At 35.2% G+C, this 25,192-nt stretch overlaps 1 protein-coding gene across 5 annotated transcripts in view; it reads right to left on the reverse strand.

The window, feature by feature from the left end:
- The window catches only part of CCSER2 (coiled-coil serine rich protein 2), a 72,709-nt gene that overhangs the window by 30,921 nt on the left and 16,596 nt on the right, over nucleotides 1-25,192 (reverse strand). For all 5 annotated transcript variants that reach the window (XM_050899248.1, XM_050899250.1, XM_050899247.1 and 2 more), the window contains exons 4-6: nucleotides 7,128-7,218; nucleotides 3,734-3,896; nucleotides 2,891-3,086 (exon numbers count right to left, since the gene is read on the reverse strand). In XM_050899248.1, the coding sequence (XP_050755205.1) occupies nucleotides 2,891-3,086; nucleotides 3,734-3,896; nucleotides 7,128-7,218 (450 nt within the window). The remainder of the gene's footprint in view (nucleotides 1-2,890; nucleotides 3,087-3,733; nucleotides 3,897-7,127; nucleotides 7,219-25,192) is intronic.

Consider the following 25,192-nt stretch of genomic DNA (forward strand, 5'->3'; position numbering starts at 1 on the left):
TAGCTCTGTAGCCTCAACCTAGAGCAGCAAGTTTAAGAAATTAATTGAGGAGGAGGAGGAAGAAGGAAGAAATTTTTAAGATCAGAAGAAAACTTATTAAGCATGCAAACGAAGTACCATAGTCATTGTTTAAGAGGCATTAACATTTAGATGTCAATTATTACTAGAGTTAGACTTCCAAAGCATTTTCTTCTTACAATACAAAGTCAGTGCTCCAGTTAAGCATTGAGAACATTCACCAGTAGTTCAACATCTCCCTGTAAATAATTACAACTGCATTTAGTGCAAGAAGAATGTAAGTTTTTCACTCCATATAAGCTAGTATAACATCACCGTAAAATCAGAGGTTAAGTCTACAGTGAAAACTTTAAAAAACTCTGCATGAGACACTCCTCTTCCTGATTTCACTGTTTGAAGATACAGAAAGATGACAGTATGTGAGGAGTAAGCAGACAGCATGTGTACTGCTGGCTTTGTTATCCTGGTCACAGGGAGTTCAGAAAAGGCTAGACTACTCAAAAAACTACTTGTTTTTCCAAGCAAAACTGAGAACACAACACCAAACCCATGCTGTTGCAGCTATGTTGCTAGCAATATTCAAGATAATTTATATACGGTTCTGTGAGCTACAGTCACAGCAACAAATCCAGTATAGCACATTAAGTCTCCCTAGGAATCTGCTAGGTATACATTCATTACATGCTATGCTCTACAGTAAGCTATACTACAGTTGATTAGATAATTGTATAAAATTGAATTTAATTACTATATCTTACTATAACTGCTCCTGTGAGACCTCATGCCTAAGACCTGACTACAGCTCTATTTTTACCTCTCCAAATTAAATAATATTGCTAAAAGTCATAACTGGAAAAAGGTAACACTTATACATTTAAATGTATACTATAAGTGAAGCAAATATAAGAACTTCTGCTTTCTTTACTAAAGACAGTGTCTGAAAGGAGCTGACTTTGTATCTTGCTTTCTTACATTTTGTAAGAAGAGGCCTGTCGTATGACACAGACTGAGATCACATCCTATTTCAGTGTTCAGACTGCTACAGTTCATATAATTGTTTTCAAATTTATATTTCTGTTCTTTACAATAAGTAAAAGAGAACTGCAATATTTTTACTCATTTCTGTTAATATAAAACTCAATATTTTCAGAAAAGGTTTAACACTTAAAAATAATGAAAAATATTTCATACAAGTTTTACTCTAATTGTTTAGTAAATAAAGGTCTAAAGTTTTCCCCTCTAGCAGGTTAATTTACTTTTACATTACTATTCATATTGTTTGATTAAAAGGCTGGATAATACACAGGAGAGCAGAATAAACACTCAGAAGTCCAGTGATGAGTTTTGGAAGCAGCAAGTCAAAACAGGGGGCAGTTAGGTCAGGAAAATATAGAAAAGTACGCTTGACAAAGTTTGAAGGGAAGAATAATACTTGTTATTACAAAACTCGCTATTACAGGGAGGGAGGTGGAGAAGATCCAGCTTTTGGCAAGAGAGGCAGCAAATTTTGAAGAACGTACATAGTAGGAGTAACTGTTTCTTCTGTGAGTTTAAGTTTTTTCAAAAAACTTCATCTGAGCTACTTGAGGCAAGGTTTGTGTTCTGTAACCTTTTAGAAAAGTCTGGCTATTATAAGCTAGACCAAGATTTAAAATACAATATTCTGCAGGGCCACACACTATTTGGCTATAACATGCACGCCTTTACACAATGAACTACACATACACAGATCACCTAGTTGTTGAATTGTCCTTGTGTTAAAGGCATTAAAAGCTCTGGATAAAAAGTTCCCTGCTATCTCATGTACTAATTGCATGCTTGAGGCTGTTGGGAGGCACAGTTTACGCAGTCCACTACTCAGACATTAGGTTCTAAGAACACACCTCCCCTCTCTGACACTACTTTATTTTTGTTACAATTGTATTTCTGATTTTGTCAGTGGAAAAACATCTCCAGTATTCTCAGTTACCATAGGAAGCAAATGCTCACACTTCTAAAAGGCACAGTCATACCCTTGAATTAGCCTCAAGGTTGATTTTCTTTTGTTTTGCTGTGTTTTGTTTTAGTGTCTTACTTTCAGGGCACAAACTTCTTTCCATTACATTATCCTGTTAGAAAAGAACAGCAGTAAATCTAGAATTAAAGAGAACATCATACAGATACTTTTCAACGCTAATCTGTATATGCCTCCAAAGAAAGTCTCATGGAGGGTTTTTTTTTTTTAAAGGTAGCAAAGGAATTTTTGTAGCTGAAATGCCCTACTTCTGCTTAGTCATCCAGCAGTTTACCAACTCCCACAATTTGCCAAGTTTTGAGGTGAAATGAAAAAGCTCCTTAAAAGCTTATGACAATTGAGTGATTTCATACACTATAAAGGTTAAATTTGAACACTTCCAATACAGATGACCCAGCAGGATTTGCTAAGCTTCTTGTCAAAACACACAGAAAAGATGAAAAGAATGAGGAAAACAAAGCCTTAAGAAAAAGCTATTAGCATTGACTTGCTGAATGCAGGTTTGATTGGTGGGATCATTTTTAATATTTTTTAATTGTTTTTTTTTTTTACTCCCAGCTTTTTAGGATCTTATTAAATAAAAGCTTGTCTTCACATCCACTGATTTTTTTTAATTTAGTATTGTTTCCTCAGAGAAGCAGAATAACAATATTTAATATTTTTTGCAGTCAGTACAGTGCTGAAAAAGTAGAAAAAGTACTACTTTAAATAGCAATAAAAAGTGCACACTTTCTTGAACACCGTAATTCAATGTATAAAGGAAATGACAATAGCCTAATAAGGCCAAACAGAACATTAGCCCATCCAGGCTCTCTCTCCAAGATACTTTACTGCTTTTGTTCCATTTAAACAGCTCACCTGGTGCAGTAATCTCTTCAGTTTCAATAACTGAGTTTTTACAGCTGTGCAGTCTTGGACCATGTGCCGAAGGGTCATTTCATCAAGCATCACAGTATTCTCCGGTAAGCCCACCAGCTGTCTAGGAGCCTGGTAAAAATTTGGTGCTCCATAGCTTTCAAAGTGACCAATAGGAGATTCTAGGTAGTTTGATCCCCTGAAAAAAAAAAAAAAAAAAGGACACAGTGATGACAAACTAGAGCTAGAGAGCATTTAGTAAAAAAGAAAGTGTTATGTAACATGGGCTATATTCACATACTGTGGCATACAGCAGAAAATAAATAAATCAGAAAATGTCAATGCTATTTCACTCAAATGCTGGGCTTTCCTTCCCACCTGCATAAATCTCTCACAGACGAACAACTACAGTACCCTAAAACCAGTTTGCTCATCAGGATTTCTATAAACTCTGTCATTCAAGCCAGCCTATAAGAACTATAGGATTACATTTAATTTAAAAAAAAAAAATTAATAAGTAAAAATCTGTCCAAACTTACAGAATGCAAGTAATAAGACAGTGTAATGTTTTTCCATGGAACACATACAGTAATTTAGTCAAGCATTTATAACATCATATAAACACAAGTAACAAATATTTGGACTAAAAACTGTGACGGAAACAAAAGTTTCAAAAAGAAATTGTTACAAATCTCAGTGATGCTCCCACTCAGACATGCTATTTATAGATGCACAACTATTCTGAAAATGTCTTGAATTCAGTATCACTTGAGACGCTTTAGTGCCAAAAGAGATTTCTCATCACAGTATTTTAATTGTTTAGGAGAAAAGAGACAAGTCCTTTACCTGTTCAAATCATTTTTACCATGGATATAGTGATCAGTATGGCCAAGATGATAGTGATCTTGTGTATTCCATCGCTGTTGTGGTGCTCTTTTCCAGAATCCTTCCTGATGTTGCCTACCATTTCTGTCTTGTCTATCATAACGGCTCATATTTTCACATTCCTCTACAGAGAGCATAAAGTCAAAAAAAATTATAAAGTTTGTTCCTAAGACCTTGTAAATAAAATATTTACTATGTGCTGGTAGCAGATGCAGTGTAAAATCTGTGGGTTTTTTGGTTTTTTTTTTTTAAACTGATCCAAAAAAGTATGCATTTTAGAACTGTCAAACAGACGCCTGTAACAATGTCACATTTTTACTAGCATATAAACTTGTTACAAGAATAAGAGTAACCTGTAGCAGAAACTACAGAATTCAGCCTTAACAGTATTTCCAGTTTAACTAAAAATCATTTGAAGGAGGTAGAGCTACGGAGAAGGAACAAAAAAAAAAAATCCAAAAGCAATATTTTCCTGTCTTTCTTACTGACAGTATCTTCAGGCCTTTAAAAAGTTCAAACACCACACAAACACAGAAAGACGACATTTTAGAAAAAGGCCAGTACTTCATTCCACAGCAGAACAGTTTCATTACTTAAAATACATATATAATTCATCCTAATCATCGTTTGTTTTTCAACTTGAGACATTTAATCTTTATTTACCTGTACAACAAGCATGATTTAAAACAAGCAAACAAAAGAAACTCTTTAAAACACTAACTTCTGCAAAGCAAAGAAGATTCCACAAACTTTTTAAGGGAACAAAAGCTATATTTGGCAACAGCTTGTAAACCACTAGAAACAAAGCCAAAACAACTGCTATCCATGCAGTCAGACACAGCAAAAAAAGTCATAAACCGCTATTCTGCCATCGCACTTTCTCCTTCACTTACCCAAGGAGTTTTTCCTCACATTGTCAGTCCTTTGCTAGGAGATAACTCTACACAAGAGAACACTGTTCTATTCGGCTGCCTACTCAGACATAGTTGCGCATAAGACGCTCATAAACAGGCCTTCCTTCCTGCTTAGTTCCCAGCCTGCGTGTTGTTGGGAAGTGAGCCCAGTTTTACCCTGTGATTTAAAACTACCATCCTCACACTGCATACTTGTTGAGCTAGAACTGTTTCTATAAATAGTGTCCAAGCGGCATCCCAGACTCCAAAGAGAAACAAGGAGAGTTTCTGTAGCCCTGGAAAGTCTTAAGAGGCTGACGTCAGTGAAGTCACACACAATTACGAAAAAAGTGTTGGCAAAAAGTGCTGTTAAATACTATTATAACAAATACTCATATCTACAATTCAGTTTGTCGCCTAGTTCAATAACCAAAAAATTAGGTAAGAAAATAAACTTGTTCACCTAAGTAACAGAAGATTTATTTTCCTTTAGAAGCATCCTTCTACAGCTCATAACACATGAAAATTGAAGTGGGTCTATTCAAAATAAGCGCTCAATAAGTTTATAAGTAATTTTATTATTATGATTTTCATAGAGACACTGAGTAAAGACACATGGGTATTAACAAAGAACAAATGTCGCCTTTTCAGGTGGTTGTGTTTACTTAAGGGAAAGCCTGGAGGTGGCTTTTGAATTCTTCTTGTCAGATCCTCTTTGCTAAAGCTTCAGTGATTTCAAGATAAGAAGCGATTACAGCAGAGATACCCAGTTTATGCCACATTAATTTTGTATGGAAACCCAACTTCTAAAAAATGCCGAAAACAATAGAAATTAGCTAATATTGATTTCAAACAGTAAGCTTCTCCTGAATCAGCAGCTTACATAGCAGATTGTCATAGTCACAAAACATATTCCAGCTACACAAATATTATTGACACTTAGCTGTAGAAGTGGGAGTAGATTTAAGTTTGATGCAATTAAGAAAGCAGTGAATTAAAAATCATATTTCATTTGTGTTCAGATTAAATGGCAAACATTAACTTTTTATGTTTTTGTGGCAAACATTCACCTTTAAAATGCATGTATTTTTAATAGTTTTTAAATTAATAATTTGAAATGGAATTACTGATGCAGATGCAGTGCATGTTTTATAAACAAGGAAACCTATGAGAAGTTGATCTGCCCTTTAAAATTGTTTCTTAGTTTTTCCCCCAACAGAATCAGAATTACCCTTATTGAAAGAATATCCCCTAGGCTTGGATTGTTACCCATTCTGGAAAATTAAAAAAGTAAAAAATAAAAATTTTACACCTATCTGGGCTGAAAAGCTGAATATTTGCACTATTGTCAATAAGCACCTTTCACATAAGTACTTTGGAAAACTTATTCTGAAATTTAAAAGATTAAGTACTGCACTTCACATGTGCACACTGCTAAAACATGATGTGCCACCACTGTGGTAGATGGAAGACTATGTATTTATGTACTGTTAATTTGGCTTCATTTCTAACATGCACACAGGAGCCTTCACTCAAAGAACTCAACGGTACTCTCAAAAAACCTGAACTTCCCCAAACTTCAGCAGGCAGCTGAGCACTACGCAAAACAAGGAAAGCCTTTTTTCTTTCAGTGCCTGTTTGTACCAGATAGGGCATTACAGTGCTCCACATTCAATGTTTCTGTTCATTTGAAGATATATTTGCCTCCACTGAAGTTGGAGGTAAAGCTAATACCCATATTCACATGACTGTGAAAATTCTTATGAGTAGGTCAGGAATGACCAAAAGCAAATGCCTCAAAAATTTCCAGGCCAGGATTTGAGAAAGTGTGGCAATAATTGGCCTTACCTAGTTCATTCTAGTCTGGATTTGTATTATTTTAGTGGCATCTAGGTACCACTATCCTCCCTGTAAAAGTTTGCCAGCATCCTCACTGACAACAAGAGTGCATACAAGACATCTTGAAAAAAAACCACAACTTAAATCTTAAGGCTTCTCTTACCCTGAATTACATAAAATATATTAGGAGATATTGTCATTTTGTAGAAGAAAACACATAATTAGCTCAAAAAGAATTACACTGTCATTCACCAAAGCTGAAAAAATGCTGTTCCAACATTTTCAAATATAGCTGAAGCATAAGACTGAAGGACTAACTTAAAAGTTTGAAATTTATTCTACTGAAATAATTTAAAGAAACAAAACCGTGTGCAACAAGGTTGTATTTTTATAAAAGGCAGTAAATTTCTAACTTTAGAATTCTTCAAATACAAGAGTTGTATTTGGGGGAACAGAAATATCACACTTCATACATTTCAGAAAAGGAAGAGTTGTTACTTAAAGAAAAAACAATTTGAACAGTGCGTTGGCTTATTAAAGCAGAAGTCAGAACAATGCAACTCAAAAATCTCTTAAGCCCATAATGCAGTTTCACAAAAAGATTGCTTGGCTAATTTACTAACCTTTGTCATGAGGTGGGTCCTCAGGCAGGTCCACATCAAGCATGAGATCATCATCTTCAAGATCACATGAATCAAGATTATTCAAGATATCCTGCAAGAAAGAAAGTGTGAGATACAGCTGCTTTCATGTCATTTCATTTCCCCTACTGTCATAAAAAGTTTATTTCAAAGCTTTGTTACATTTGTATTGTACACATACCCAATGTTATCAGCAGCCTCCTCTCTTTAGAGGCCAAGATCAACCTTATTTGAAATCATCTATACAAACAACAATCATCACACCTCTAGTAATATGATACAGTAACAGTGCTGGATGAAACAAAGATGGATTAAAACATTTTTCTGCCTGATGCCTATGGAATACTCCAAAGATTTTTCTAGTCATTAATATCCTGCCTTCTCCCCAGTTGGAAGCATTTTAAAACTAAATTACCTTGCTCACTTAGAATTCAAAAACAGCTTTGTGAAGAGAAGGTGTTAAATCACTTTATTTTAGCTTTCATATCATACTATCATAATATCATTGAAAGGAACAGGGGGGAACCTATGTTATCTTGACTTTTTCAGCCAACAAAACTTAAGATACACAATTATCAGCACTAAGCTCTGCTGCCTTTTGTCTTTAAGATTGCGGTTCATATAAAGCTGTTTCTAGAGGGACTAACAAACTCATGTTGCATGGGTGTGCTAGTAGTGCAAGAAAAATGCAATGAAGTGTTAGTACTAAATGGAATTAAACATATTATATGTAGTCTATTAGGTATATTAAAGAAAAAGGACTGTAGTGTGGGCAAGTCAAGTCAGTGTTAAAGACAGAAACTGACCCCTCTTCCTTTAAGGACACCAACAGTAGGACAAACTCAAGAGGTCAAGGCTGTAGAATATTCAGCTTATTGAGCAGTCAGATGCTGCTAGCACCATGCTACTGAAAAGCCGCATCAGGCAACAAAGCGTAGTACTTGATCAGAGAACCCAGACTCCGTTTTACTTCATTATTCAAAGAAAGCTAAACTTATTAATACCAAGTGATTATAACACAAAGTAGGTCTAAGGAAACTGTTAACGAGCTCTATTTTCCCATATCCCACAAATAAAAGCCATAGCTTTAAGGCCCAAGATCAGACTCAGACACTTCACATCTGCCTCTTTTCTAAGAGCAGAAATGCAGATTTTTCTTAGGTTTAACAGCTACACCTAAAGATGATTCATGGGACCAATATTGAAAAGTTTACCAAATATCAAGTAAAATAAGTGTTTCACTAATTATTTCTCACTGGATAATAAAGTGATCATTAAATACCTAATTGAATACTTGCATACAGACCATCAATACACAGCAAAACAATATTCACTTGGAAAGCTATCCCTTTGCTGGCTACCATTTATTGGAGTCACTTTGTCAGAGATGTATAGGTGAAAAGGAAGAACGTTAATAGGCATTTGTCTAAACTGTTGCTCCAACTGTTTTTCAGCAGTCTTCCTATAGTGTTCACAAAGGACTACTGTATTTTATTACAAAGGGTGGAACGAGCTAAGATTTTTTTTTTTTTTTTGGTAACGCAGAACATTAAACATTCTACATTTCTGCAGGGGAAATTATGTATTGACTTAGGAGGGAGAGTATGAGATGAAAATAGTTAATATGCACTTTGTAAAACACAAGCAATGTAAAGGAAAGATGGAATACTTGAGACAGAACCACCTGGTTTTGTTCTATTTCAAAGTCCTACCTGAATTATTTTGTTTACATATAGTATTCTAAGTATTTACAGGAAAAAAATAGAAAAACCTACATATGGGGCATTGTGAATAATAATAAAACCAACTATGGAAAAGCTTCACAGAGAAATGGAAGCTATTTAAAGGAAACTTAGATTTAACATTTGGGAGAAACAAACTGCCTGTATATATTTACTTCTTTTTGTTTCCATTAATTTACTTTTTTCCAGGAACTAGAAGATTTTTAACTAGCATGTATTTTTTAAACAATTCTGCAAAATGTAGGTGTGTTTGAGAGGCAGCTTTGGTTTGTTAGTTGATAAATTGTTTCTATGCCATGCTTTGATCTTCCAAATTAGTATGAACAAGCATTATTTTCTTCTACTGCGGGAACCTTAATGAGCATGACAAATAAATTACAAACAGTGGTCACAAACATATAAGAAAGTCGAAAACATTTGCCATTGCTGTGCAAAAGCGTTAAAAAAAGCATGATATAAAAACGTAGTATGTCAGAGTGTTAACTAATAAACCTGGATAAGCCACTTTACTATCTTTGTATCAGAACTTCAGATGTCTAATGATGTCAGAGAAGGTCAGCATTTGAGATGCCAAACATACTTTTCTGTCAACAGCACATTTCATTATGCTTCCCTAATTATACATTCCTGCACCACACTGAGGCAACTCCATGCTAGAAAACACAACTGTGAATATGAAGTCCTTGTAATAGCTGGGCCATATGTGAATTCACTTTGAGTATTTCCCAATGCTATCTACTTGGGAAACATAATCTAAAAGTAGATGTCAGCAATGTCATCTTGAAATAGCTATAAGATAAAGTGCAGGTTTCATCAACACATTAATTAGTACATACAAAACCTATATTTACAGATGTCCATCGTTACTCTTACTACTGTATAATGAACTGAAGTTAACTACATGGTAGTAACATTGTTAATAATGTATGCTTAACAGTGATTATCATCATGAATTGATTCCGGGCAACGAGCTCAAACAGAACAGGAAATAAAAAAATTCTTCAAAAGTGCATCAGCTCCAACCCTACAGAATATTACATGTTTCAGCAATTATTAAAAGTTACAGAATGAGAAGAATGCTGTTTTATTTGCATAGTTGAAAAGAATAATGCGTATTAAAAGGGGCATGTAACTTCACAAGGCTGATTTAGCACTAGATTTTCAAGATTGTACAACGTAGAAAGAGATTAAGTTTGGGACCGCAAAATCCCAAGTCAAACTACAATGCTGTCCCCAAGCTCTCCCTCTAGACAGGTTTTCAATTGAACGCAGGCAGTAGTGCTTTGTTCTCTTACTGCAATAGAACAGGAAAAGCATTAGGTGAGAAACAGATGATCTATGACTACTGGTATAAGAACTGAGTAAGCTGAGAGCCCCAACAGCAGGGAACACTCATATTGCATAACGAGATTGAAAAAGACTAAACAGAGAGGCAAGGGTAAGGCTGGCGAACAATTACACCACGTTTAGTAAGTTTACTTCAATGTTCTGCAAATTCTTTCTGTAGTGATTGCCCTCAGGTGCTGTGTCTTACCAAAGGTTAACCAAGCACATACCAACAGCTCACCTACAACACCTTTGGGTTTTTGCCTAATTTGTTGGATGCATGGAGTTCAGAATCTCCTTCTCAAGAGGCATAACAATATTAAGTTCTTAAGATCAATGCTTTGAAGATTGGGCTACTGTAGAGCAGCTACTTTTGCTGAAGCTGAACAAGTTTAAAGTTCAATATAAATTTATGTCCATCATAATAAACTGGAGTAGCAAAATATTATTTTTTTAAAAGTTCAGTTTCTAAAAATTCCTCATGCTACATACATCATAAGCTCTCTCTTCCACTGAAGAGCAGTATTTTTCAGTCCACCAGCTTAAGTTCAATTTAGCTTAACAGTTAGACCTAGGCAAGAGGCCTGATTCTCAGCTTTCCCATTTCTTGAGCTAAGTATATAATGCAACTAAAAATAAATTACAATGTGCCCAAATTAGAGGAAGGATAGATGTCTACATTTCCTCCCTATTAAACGTAAAAGATGCGGACCAGTGAAAGTTTATGACACAATGTATACTACACTGGAAGGAAAAAAAGAAAAAAAGGAAGAAGTCGGTCACTGGGGTTAGTGCAGAAATACAAAGCAATTCCAGACAAGCAACCCTCAAACAAATAATTTCGGAGAGTGTTCACACAATTGAGGAGAGCCTGAGCTCAAAATACCAATTCAGTACGTTTCTTTTCATGCCAAGGTATCCTATCTTGCTTGAAAAGCAATTGCATTGAGGTAGTCATGAACTGTTCGTGAATATTAGGAACAATACTTCACCTTTTTCTATAGTTCAAGATCTCAGACCTCATTCATTTGTTCTACCTTTAGAAAGTAGGCTGTTAAAGGAAAATAACTAATTATTTTTGTTACTGATTTAGTGAGTTAGGTCTTGCTTCCAATAATAATCATGCACTTCCGAAGTCCATGGAAAATGGAAGTAAAGGCTCACACTAAATTTAAGTATTCCACAGTGATTACTTAAATTGAACACATATACAAATTTCTTTAGTTTGATTTGCTCTACATCCCAATTTTAAGCCTATATGCACAATTTCTTTGATCTTTTACTTTCTTGCTCAAAAAAGACCATACGAGCAATGCACGTAGATCACTTAATACAAAAGATTACAACTCCTTGAAAACTTCAAACAACAAAAGTATTAAAGGACAGATATCGCCACTTTGGGGGGAAAAAAAATCAAACTACAGAAAGCACATCTACAAGCTCAAAATTTGGCAGCAAAAGATCACGTGTCATCTGCAGCATCAATATATAAATACCTTTCTGGCATGCCTAGTTTTGATGTTAGTATTCACATAATACTTTCCCACGTTACTGACAATGCATTTATAGAAGCTTTAGCTGACACTAAGGTAATCTAATTTAGTAAAAACTTTACTGTTAAATCTGGTTGGATATTATGAAAGGTAAACATGGTAGGCTATTTCCAGCATACATTTTCAAAGTTGTTTACTTAAAGAACACAGCAGTAATTACAGGTCACTTTGTGGAATGACAGCACATAACAGCACGTTCCATTTATTTAGTTATACTATAATCTCTTTGTACAAACAGATCATCAGTAGGTTAGAATCAGACTTCAGACTTGTAGTTACTTATTCTTACAGTACCATGCTGTACTCCTTTTGATGAAAATCTATTATAACAAGTATCAGTAATGACCACTACGAAATCAAGGTTATTTTATGACTTCCATTAGTTGAAGGTGCTTCACTTATTTTGAACATTGTTAGTCTTTATAGCCAAATTTTAGGCTCAATTTTTCTACGTCTACCTCAAGCTGATTTCCAGTTTTCAGTAAGAGAGTAAACAGTTTCTCAGAAACTGTTGAAAGATGAAGCAAAGTCATTTGTCCATGTAAAATTTTTTCTTCAGTTTTTATGTTCAGATGATCTCAGGGACACACACTGGAAGAAAGCTGGACATTTAAATTTTTCAGACAGTTCTCTGAAATTGAGATCTCAGTTTGGGCCACATTTGGGCATGGATAACAAACTTAGAAGCTACTGAAAAACTAATTAACTTATCAGAGCAATTTAAACAATGGCTTAAAGAATGACATTTAAATCATCCTAAAAATAAAAAAATATGCATAAATAAAAAGCCCTCTTAATAAAATTCTATCAGAATCTCCAAAATACCAGCATTACTTTTATAGGTCTTTTGGATAATTACAACGAGAAAAACATTTTAAAAATACAATTTTACATGAAAAACTCCAAGTCTTAGAAAAACTAGCATCTCTGTATTAAAACATACTTCTCTCTAAACTTAGAAAAGCAGTTGTTGAAGTCACTAAATCATTTAAAGCAGATACACGTCCTTGTGACATTCCATCAAAAAAAAAAAAAAAAAGAAAAAAAAGTCAAACATCTTGGTTGGATGTCACCTTCATTCTTTTTCTACTACCAAATAGATCCTATTTAAATAAAACATTTGGCATCTACATTAGCATGACAATGAAACCACAATACTGTGTTTAACATGAGTCTGATGCTATGGCAATGAATATATTACTACAAATTTAGCAATATTGATTTTGCCTAATACCACACAGGAGAAAAGAGTAATCATAAAGTAAGTCCTCCTGAATAAAAAAAAAAAAAAGCCTCAAAACAAGAGAGGATGTAGGGGTTGACACTGGGATAGAAAGCTCAATTTCTAGTCCAATGGTTAAGGCTCTAAGTAGTACCTGGTAGTTTCAAGCCAGTTACTCAGTTGATTCACCCAGCAGTGGGAGTCTTCACGCTTGCAGCATTGAAAGGACAGAACAACCCCTGTACATAGTGACAATTCAACACACCCTTCTAGTGTACAAGATGACCCTTTAGAACAGGGCTATGCTAGTGCATTGTACCACTAACCGTATCTTTTGTTGCAACAAACTCAGTTTCAGAAATTCCCCAACCTATCACTTAACAACAAAAAGGCAAAGCTCTTTTTGAGATCACGTTATTCACAAAAATGTTGATAAGATAGCTGAACAGACATTGTACCTTTTGCCAAAAATTTCCTCAAGTCCAACTGTCTTAAGAATTATGGAGTGAGCAAAGTTTCTTCTACTTTATTATTTCTGAAGTTAAGCAAAACATCGCACTACAGCCTTGATACACATCTCAGCAGCCCAACTGCATAGTAAAGTCCTATCACTATATGAAGCGGCAAAGATGGAGCTGAATAGGAGGCCAGCTACAAGATACCTAGCTTCCAGGATTTACTGGGAAAAAGTATTAAAAAGAGCATGAAGATTACAAAAACGTTGAATAGAAATTGATTCATAGGACACTAGTTCTGGACAATAGAAAAACACCACAAAATAACAGACAGCTTTCAAACTAGTTTTGTGAAGAGAAACCTGGGTATGTCTCCTTAGAACATCAAAAAATACCTACTCTCAAACTGAACCTGCCTTACATGCTTTTCTTTTATCTAAACTGGAGGGTTTAGCTGTGCTGCATCAGAAGGGCAAGTACTCCAAAAATCTAACTGAGGAGAACTAAAGCCTTTGCAAACATTCCTCCACAATTTGAATTCTTGTTGACAAAAAGCATCACTGGAAAATGTGAACAGTTCTCTTTGCCTCATACATAAAAATATACACTAGCTTTCTTTTCTTTTAGTTATAATACAACAGCTATTCTTAGATTACATTTTCATTATGTACAACAGTGTATCTAAATATTTTTGTTTTAAAAAAATCCATCAGTAGTCCTGCCAGTATGGCAGAAATACCCACAAAGAAATCTTACATTAACGTAAAGAACACTACTTTAAACCTTTATATTATCTATTCATATTGATTCTCTTTATATGATCTGCAGCTAACATGAAAAAAAAAGTATCAAGGCATCAGAGTATCCCAGATGAAACATACTACTACTTTTACACTAGCAGTCATGTCTCTGCAGTTGTTATGATCTCCCAGCTACATGCTTCTGGTATGACACTTGAACACTACAATCAACATGGGGTTGTACTTTCAAAACAGAATGCCTTTTATTGTCTAAAATACTTGACTGAAAGTAGGGATCACTGGAGTTGGCCTAATTTTGGAAGAACAACAAAAATATACTGTGTTTATATGATTCTCTGAGCTTTAATATTTGAAATGAGAAGAAATTGTACTATTTTGCATCTGAAAGTGATTCATGTCTCCATAGCGTCAAAGGGTATTACAGATCTTATGTTATACTAAAAGCAGGGCACTGTTTCTTATTTCAAACATTATTTTGCAAATAAAACCTAGATGTGTTTTACGCTCAGAAAAACTAGCAGCTTTGGATGCATGAAATTCCACAGACATTTTCACACTCGTTTCTATGCAGTTGCATATGCTGCATCTCTTCTGGCGAGATGCTAAAAATTAAAGGTTTGGGATTTTCCATTAAAGAAAAAGATATTGAGAAGGGAAAAAAAAAAAAGGATTAAAAAAGACCACAGAAAAAAGTTCAACAAGCAGAAGATAAGCATGAGTAAAGGGAGAGAACTACGGAAGAATCTGTCCAAAAAACTCAAGGGAAGTGAAGAGTTTGAGAGTAGTACAGAAACTAACGAAGTATCATTTCAGGTACTTGAAGAATGAAAAAAGGAAGCAGCTTTCAAAAACAAACACTAAACAGACTGGGTAAATCAGTCATCTGGAGGGCAGCTAAAGTATAACTGCAAAAGTCAAATATGATTCAAGGCTGACAGTAGAGAAGAGGGAGACTTCCAGGGTCTTTTTCAATGCTATTTTCAGCATGTGACAATACCCCAGGTAGAGATAGAGAAGAGATAAATAAAGAAATAGGAATTCAATCCAAGTCTCCAAAAAGGCAACGTCAAATAAGAACTGAACAGAACTGTTAACTGAAGGCAGAAAACAGAGACAGAAGATAAAGATACAGGAAGGCATATACCGTACTACAGGGCTGAAGAGGAAAAAAAACACTGTAAACAAAGTCATAAGAACAGAGGAGACCACACAGGGAAGAGAAAGGATAGAACTCTGCAGAATACCAAAAACAGGATAGGAAGGGAGTTATTTTAAATGCTGTACATTGCAAGTCACATTAAAGATAATTATGACCAACATCGAAACAAGTATTTCATCATTTTGCTCATGCTCTGTAATAGAAGGTTGCCGTGACAACAAATGCAACAAGAACTTTGTTCTGGAAATCCAAGACATTTTATGTTTAACTATTAGATATAACAATCTTAAATAAAGATTTATTATTCTTAAACATTTTTAGAGGCACTGTATGTTCTACCTAGGTTTACTGAAAGTAGATAGGAAATAATTATTAGGGTAAGTTATTACCCAGTGTATCTCAAGAAGCAGCTATGTTTGCTGCTTCCTTATTTTAGATGTTTTTTATTATAAAATCAGATGTCAGACTGCATAGAAAAATCTGAAATTCAATAGCATGATGCAGGGAGAGAAAGAAGAAAAACTGAAATATTAACCATTCTGTTGAGACTTCACCAATTCATAAGCAACAGCACTTTCCAAACATGCAGCCAAGTTAAATCCCACAGCCACAAAAACCATTCCTTGACTGCCATCTAGCCTCTGGTAATGAGCCTACAAAAAAGAAACTGAACAGGGGTGGGGGGAGCATTTTGACCATCTTTCTGCAGAATTCCAGCAAAATTTAAGAATGTTTTCTCATTTTTTTTTTTTTAAATACACAGATGCTTTTAAGTAGAAAGTTTCTGTTTTACTATCGAGCACAATAATAGAAAGACATCAGCAGTAAGCATAAATAGTAACATAGAAGTAGCAGCAGCTAGGCCAAGGAAAAGCAGTCCTTTCTACTCATTGCTTCCAGCCTGTTTTCAGAAAAAGTCTACCAGAATCAGAAGTTCAGCATTACTTTTACAGTTTACCTACAAATAATGGAGCATTTTACACTATAAAGCAATATGTAATTGCTACAGATACCCTTAACTGGCAAAAATAATTGTGAATGATTCTCACTCCACTCACTTGCACTTGTGTAAATAGTGTGAGGTTCAGCTTAAAGGAAAATAGGGAGGCTTCAAATAACTCCCAGCTGAGAAAGGAACCAAACCATAACCTCAAAATTCAGAGGAATACCACGGGCAGGGCTGCTACCAGGAGATCAATTAAGTTTCCCCTGTGTAGTAAGTTTTAATTATACTCTAGCTAGATTTTTGGGGGTAATCAATACAGCTTGTTACACAGCATTAACGTGTTCTATTCTTACACAGCCAGCTTAATATACTTGTTTCTAATTAAAAAAAAAACAATCCTCAAATACCTCCTAACTATTTTTGAGTAATTCTACTTTGACCAATCTCTAAGTCAACTGCTAACACAGGAAGCATCCTGTCACTTACTTGCGCTGTTGCAAAAGTATAGTCTCACTACATTATCCTGATAGATTTCAACAGTGTGAACCAAGAACACAAAAACACTGAAATGCTGTTTACTCAGAACGACCTCATATGCGGAAAAATGGCACTTTGTTGAATTTCCAGTCTCAAGGAGGATAACGATTAGAGTTATAAGGTGATATCAGATTACAGTTGGTATCAGTATGGCCTGAATGCAATGTTAGGTGTTCTTGAAAAGAAAAGAAGTTAAAGTGCATCCCATATTTAGAACTCACAGTTCTAAGTTATAGGGACAGTAAGACTGAAATTGGGTGTACACATTTCATCCAGAGAGATCAAAGCTGTGTGTACTACAAAAACACTGCCCCTCCCCTGATTTTCTGTTGCTTCGCAACAGAAAATAATTCAGAAAAAGATTCAACACCAATGTTCCTATAACTTACTAGGACACAATTTTAGGTTAAAAGTAAAAGGAAACTGTGTGCCAATCTAGGTGTTTTTAATCAAGTTATCTGTAAAATGTTCAGAAACCCAGTTAGATGGGTTAGATGTATGTCTCAATTTGTTTTACATATTTTTTAAAAAATGCTTTTCTTGTTTATACAGATAACTTTGAAAAATACTCCAACTTTAAGACTACTGTTCTCTTTGGGCACATGTTTATCTGCTCACTACGGTTTGAAAATTTCCTAGGAGTAAGGAAAACAACATGTGAGACCTAAAAATTCAGCAATACAGTTAGATGAAGTACACTAGAGTAACTCTGAAGTCCTTCTGTTATTGAAAAGTGATGCTAGTTGGTAGGATAAAGAAAAAAAAATTGAAAAAGAAGAGCTATAAACTCACATTAAAATGTAACACTGGGTATGCAGTTACCAACTCATAAAGGAAACATCACTTACAAGCTTATGAAATCAAAGAAGTGCTAGTTTCTACCAGTATTTATTCTGATATTTCACACAACACCACATCAGCTGCTGCTCTCTCTCCCCCTCTCCACCACACAAATTCAAATCTGTCATTAACAGCTACCACAAATGAAACACAGGAGTACAAGTGAAGTTGCCTTACTTGATTTTACCAGCCAGAACAGCATGAGATTTACTGTGTCAGTTCTGAATCAAGCAGCTCTCAAAGGCATATATGCTTTCCCATCCCAAAGGAAAAAAAGTAATTTGCCATAAAAGCTTGTTCACAAAACGTCATGCCTCTCAAACCAACATCACAAGAGGTTTGTGCACTGTAATACAGTCATATAATCTCTTAATAATATTTGACAGCAGGGACATGTACATCACACAAGACACAGAAGCGCCATCTCATTAAGTAATTCAGTTTCTCACTACCTCCCATTGCTGTAATAGTTAAGCTTTGAAGATGAAGACTAGAGAGGTGGTGGGAGGGTAGACAGTGGCTATTTTCACTCTGAAGGCAGTACCTCCGAAATCAGTCTCTACTTTCATGACATTTCCTTTCTCTGCCATGAGTAGAAAACCATCTGTCAGCAAACTCTGCTGAAGAATGGTTGAGGAACCCTGCTAACAGAACATACTGAAACAAGTCTGTGCTCTTAGTTCTGTATTAAGAAAAGTAATAATACAGACTGAGTTTTACATAGCAGTTGCAGTTTTCTACTAAAAGCTGGACATGATTAACATGTGCACATGTTAATCAAGGATGCTCTCCCACTAATTTAACATGTCCACAAATATTATCTGTTCATAATGGAGACTAAATGCAAAAAGGTGACACTGACTTTTGAGGCTTTGAAATCAGAAACAAGCAGTCTAATGGTTTTCCAAATACAAATTTTTAGGCATAACTAAAAGTTTTTTTAGAAACTGAGGATATGAAAAACAAATGGAAGAGATTTCTATACTTTTAATATTGGAAAAATGAGAGCAATTATATCGACCTAATAAAAACTATGAAGTTAGAAGAGTACAATTCAAGTGAGTCAGTGTCATTTTTGTCAGATTCTGGAACATGGCATGCAGATGTCAGGACAAAAGAGAGTGGAACTTGGACATGACCTTATGAGCTTAAACAGAGGTTACCAGCAACACCAGCTTCAGATAAGTGGCACACAGATGCACGCCAATGAAAAACACCTTTCAAGGCTGACATCTGTATTAGATTTCAATCCCAGAATCACTGTATTTCTGAGCAGGAAGTTTGAACCACTTTATAAATTTTAGAAAACAGAGTAAGACAAAGCTCTTTCACACGGACATCCTAAGCAGAAATTGCAGTTCACCAAGATAATGTATTTCCAAGAAATCCTTTTATACCACAAGTAAATTGCAGACATGGTGTTTGCCTTTTTCTAGAATGCATTAGTAAAAGCTAAAAATCTCGCAGACTTCCTGGGCTACTCCGATGTCTCTTGCCAAGAAAAATATTGGCCTACAAACCCATAAGTCAGGCTCTCAGGTAAAGGAGTGCGAAGGACCAATGAATTATTCAATCTGTCCTGGAGGACAGGGTTTCTTTGGTGATGAATGCAACAAATGAAAATTCTCTCAGCAGAAGCAGAAAATATAGAACTCCATGCTGCCATTCCACATTATTGATGCTATGTGCTGTACAGCTCTGTCCACAAAAATGGTCTCCAGTATGCTGGGCACAGAGGGAAATGTAGAAGGAGGTACCATACAAATTGCAAAGTATCTGACACCCTCTGGGTTTGCTCTTAGTCATTTCCCAGGAGGTTCACAGATACTTTTTTGTTTTCTACAGTGTGTCCACACCAGATTAGACAGATATGCCACTGAGAATTTCAATTATTGCCCATGTAGATCTACACATCTGCATCAGATGTTTTCTGAAGTGCCTTTATCATTGGTTTGTTTGAATTTTTTCTAGGTAATAGGTAGATAAAATTACCTCCCCCTACACTGGTACTACATTCTCACAGACAGTCTCATTACTCTGACATACTAATGAATTAGCATATCGATTCACATATCTGTAGGGAGAGATTGCCTAGTTTCCTCCTCTGTGCTCCAGTTATGTCACAACAGTGGCCAGATAAACTTGGCAGCAGCAAGAAAGACTAAAATGTCTGGGGTCTCACAGGCTTGTTAGGCAGCATCTTCAGGTGCCAAAAAAGGACCAGCTACTTCAAAATCCAAATTACTCTAATATAGGTATGACAAGATTCCCCAAGACTAGAGCCATTATACTTAATTAAATATTGTTATACCACAAGAATAATGCCTTTTCCTTCCTTTCAACCTCACTCCCTCACTTAAGTACTGGGCATCTAGTCATGTAATGTCACTGCACCGAATTCTCTAGCAAAGAAATAAATTAAAAAACAAAAATCTAACTGCAAACAAAATTAGAAGTGTGTATTTATTAATGTCATAATGAATTCAAGTCAGAATGGCACTGATTGAGGTGAAACCATCCTTTGGTTCCACACACAGAACAAATTCAGATCCTTCTTAAGGAAGTGCCCAATTGAAGTACACAAACTACTTTAAGGAAGCATCATAGGAGCACACAATGCAATTAATTCTCTGTATTAGCTTAACCTTTTGTTCGCCAAAAGACATGTATTCTAACAAAGGAGGAAATGTTATTAGTCAACACTGTTCATCTGAGTACAGACTGTCAAAAAAAAATACAAGTGTCTTTTTAATGCTGTCCTCTGCTTTGAGAAAGACCTTTATTGTTCTTTACTGAACCACAAATATATCAATAATGTAATACACACTGAGGATAACACCAAGTATTACTATTCATTTCTAATTCATCCATCATTCTAAAAATAGACAAGACAGACTCCATAAGACTCCCTCAAGATCACAAAGTGTGGCAGATCAGCAGTTGGGATATCTTTACTCACAGATCACTGAACTACTTCCTATACTAACAGCAAGTACATTCAGTCTATCGGTGAACAAAAATATTTGGTTGATTCTGTCTCTTATTGGGAAAAAAAAAGAAAGAGCTGAATGGCATGCAAGTCTTTCCTGACTGGAACATCTTCACTAATGGAGGATTTTAGTATCAACTTGCAGACAGAAAAGCAAATACAAGAATGGGGAGAAAAAAGCCTTAGGTGTTGGAAATTTAAGGGTTTCAGTAGTGGCTTACTTAAAGGTACCATGAAAATCTAAATAAATTTAGAGTCTTTGTTTCAATAATAAAATTATATGTATATATATTCTTTCATATGAAAATGCAGATTTTACATCAGTTATTTTTTTAACTTTTCTTTTACATTTACCTTCAGTGTCTTAAAATCTCAAGACACATCACTTGCAACATGAAAAGCAGAAAAAAGAATCAAATTTCAACTAGCTCATTAGAAGGAAACTGCTTTTTATGTGTGCTTCTTAGAACTAGCTTGCACCTGAAGGGCTCATTTCAAGGCTACTCTTTTTAGAAAGTTATAGCAAAAAAGAAATGTGTGTATCAAGACAAGATACATACTTAGTTTCACTACATCCTGTTAAACGGATGAAAATGAAACACAAGACTTCTGAATACTCTGTACTAAATGCCTCAATAAATCAACCACTGCTTCTTACAAAAAACTTCATAAGAATGCAACTCATTTTCAATATCCTACTAAAATTGTGTTCCAAGTCTGCAAACATTGCTTTTAATTCAGAAAGATTTTGTGCTGAAAATGGTTCCAATGACTGTTACATAGTGCTGCTAGTACAGATACGGAAACTCAATATTTACCTGTTTGGAATTAGCATTGTATTGCTTCCAAAATAATTTCAGTACTTCTATCACAGTATTATAATTCCAACAAAAACACACTGGGCAAGAGATACCTTATCTCAAACGGTAACTTCTAAGGGAGTCACACTTCATAGAAGTCTCCCAAATACTACTTTAAAAACAATCCTTATGTATCTGAATAGTATCTTAAGCTTACTTGCACTTGTATTTTTATTACAGCTGTAACAAAACAGTCCAGAATTTAAAAAGCCCAGCTTCTCATAGAACAAGAACTATGGCTTTGGCATTAACCTCCTGAAGAGAATGTACAGCTATAGAAAGGAAGATGGGTAGAAGACAATACCTAGAACATTTAACGTTACATAAGTAAATGTATTAGAAATACACACATTATAAGTCTGAATTCACATAATAAATTACTCATTTGAGAAATCAAACTGGCAATTTAAAGCTTACTATAAAGTCATTTTGAGAAGTGAATTATTAAAAAATTAAGGTAATTAACACCGAATTACTTGTAAATAACTAAATTACTGTAAGAAATTAGTGACTGAACTAAACAATGCTATTTTAGCAAGCTTATTTTCTCTTTCTCTAAAAAGTAGAACATATTTCAGCATATTTCACTGTGAGTACCTACGCCTCAAACCAGAAAGCATTCTGGCCAGTCTCAAAAACTAATTCAGAATTGCCCTTTTCCAAGTTTCAATCACAAAGGGGGGGGGGGGGGGGGGGGGGAGAAATCTTATGAGATTCAAAAGTTCTTATGAGATTTCAAAAGTTACCTAGGAAGAAGAGAGAAATGTAACTATTTCACACTCCGGCTACAATTCTGGCCACACGTCAATAAATGACAAAACAGATTCATTCCAATGAGATCCAGATTTCATCCCAAGAGCAATTAAATTCTCAGCAAAGGAGCTAAAACCCATCTGTCTCTTGAAGCCAGATTTCAATTATTATTCCATAATCCTATTTCCTTATAATTACATTGATGCTCACTCTGTATATACCCAAAATACTGGCTTTATTTATTTCAGTAAAAATTAACATAGCACAAACATTCATATTGTTACTAGAGCCTACAGTAAAAAGGGGTCAGAGGACTCCATCTCTTTTGTCTTTTTCTAAGATAGGGTCTTGATATGACCTGATAATACAAAGAACACTCATAAAAGCTTCCTGTCTAAACCTATTTGCCCAAATGAAATTGCTTTAAAAGAAAAAAAAAAAAAACACCACAAAAAAACGACCCCCCCCAACAACGCGTTCTCTAGAGAGTATTAAAGAAAGAAGCCAAAGCTAGCGGAATATTTTCAGTGTTAATTTTTACTTCTTGCAGACTATTATGCACTAGAATACTGTAGTGTCTTTAAAAAAAAGCACACACCTCAGAACAATACACACAATAACAACTGTATTATCTATCCTATTCTTAATGTAAATAAGAACTTTGACTTTCCAAAAATATTCAAAGCTCCACTCCAAACAAACACATGTTAAAGCTTTTGTTTCTCATGTGTCTGTCTACTGAATACAATGGACAGGAGAAAACAAAACAGCTCAAACCTTGCTACAGCAAAAGACTGCTTCATTATCGGTTAAGCAAACGAGCGATGAGACTCCAGTTAGGATGCATGTTTTAGATTACATTGCTTATATGTATGTTGAACAGTATTACCAGACAAAAATTAATGAAAGCAAAAGTGTAGCAAGGTTGATAGACTATAGTCAAAGTTCTCATTCCAAGAAATAGGAAAAAAACCATTTTTTTCCTGCACTCTGAAGTAAAATGACTTCAGTCCTAAGCAGCTATTTCAAAGATCGTTGTAGAAATCAGACATTCAGTCCTTCAGATGTGTAACTACCAGACTTCTACTGAGGGAATGCTAACCCTCTCAGCTGCTAACTGAATAGGCACAAGCAAGCAAAATACTAATACAGTCTCCCCCTCCAATGAAACAGAATTCGTCTATAGGAACTAAGAACTCTTAAAAATCTTGGTTTCAGCTTGGCTCTAAATTGTAAAGTTTTTTTGTTTAATGAAGACAGTTACATTACAATCATGAGCACAATTCAAACCTAGAGACACAGCAAATGTGTACATCCACATTAAGGTTTGTCGTTTGTTTCCCCCCCCCCCCTTTCTTTCTGTAATCTAACTCTTAATTTTGTTTGCAAGGCTTTTTTGTTTTTAAATAATTGTAATCTAGGCTTCATTTATAACTGCTCACTCAGTGGCAGTGAAATGAAGAGACATTTTAATTATAACCCTTAACTTGGTCCCTGACCTAAAGTTAGCTAGCAACAGAATTGATGAAAGCCTGTATTAAAAAACCAAAACAAAACCCAAAAGAAACAAACAAAAAAAAACCACAAACAAAACACAGCAGAAGTTGTACCTCACATTGTTGAGCAGCTTTCTGCCCTGAAACAGAAAGCAGCTAAGTGTTAAAGCAGGTAGCTGAAGCACAGGACATGAACAAACAGTACAGCTAAACGTTAAGTGAGAATACATACAGACAAATACTGTCTATGTTGCTAATTTACAGAGCCATCACAACTGCTCTGCTAAGCATCAGTCTTCTCACACAGAATTGAGCGGAAATAGCGTCAGTGATTTGGTGCAAAGATCAGTTGTTGAAAGGAGTATAAGGAATATCAATGAAATGAACGCTTGAAAACTTGAGAGGAGTTCAATTCGTAGAATGTTACCCAATTGATTTGTTGTCTTCAAAACCGGAAATGAAACAAAAGTAGGGATAGTGGAATAAGTTATTTTCTATTACACAATTAGGGAATAAAAACATTTTTGTCCTGACAAGGTCTCAAAAAAACCCCATGCATGTCCTACTTGGCTGTAAGTCCCCATGGCATCATCTTATGAGAGGTTATTTAGATCTGTATAACTTTTAAACCTCCAACACTGGATTGTACGTTTTCTCCATAGCTGTTGGCTCAGTTAGTGAAGAACAGAAGGATTGTCCTAAAAGAGGCCAAATTTATTTTATTTTTTTCCCCCTTATGTCCTTAAACCCAACCTCTACTGAGAATAGCAAAGATATCTGCTTTTCTTCTCCCAAAAAAGGAACAAAAAGATTAAGCAGCCAGCAAGCTCCTTCCATTGTCTTCCTATTCTGGTTGCCATTCCAGAAGCCTAGTTAAAATCTCCTCTGCAAAAGTTGCCTTTTTAAAGATGGTCAAAACACTTCTAATCTAAGATTACCCAATAAGAGCTGCACTGCCATCTATAGAAAAGTGCCACCTATAGGAAAAGCAGTTAATATTTGCTGATACTAAGGATGATACAGCTTAAGAGACTAACAATACAACAGCAGGATGGAAATAAAAAAAAAAAGGTGAATTTTGCACTAAACACTACTAATTACTCACCACCTAATTACCTGAATTGTTATTGAGCTACATTCCTTCTACTCACCCCAGCCTGATGCGACGGAAACTCCAGAACCAACTATCTGCTTTGGAGATTTCCCTGGAAATACTAATTCCAAGGGGCAGTCAGGCTGGCATTAGCTCAAGCACTCAAAATTCTTAAATTTGACTCTTATCAATTAGATTTTGACACACAGATATTAACTGTTTTTATCCTCACCACACTAGAGGATAGAAACCGCATAATTTGATCACATATCTCCCAGAAATCAAAACATCTGATGTGCTGACTAATCACAATAA

Source organism: Gymnogyps californianus, chromosome 6 (assembly GCF_018139145.2).
Source record: "Gymnogyps californianus isolate 813 chromosome 6, ASM1813914v2, whole genome shotgun sequence".
In the NCBI taxonomy this organism is placed as follows: domain Eukaryota; kingdom Metazoa; phylum Chordata; class Aves; order Accipitriformes; family Cathartidae; genus Gymnogyps; species Gymnogyps californianus.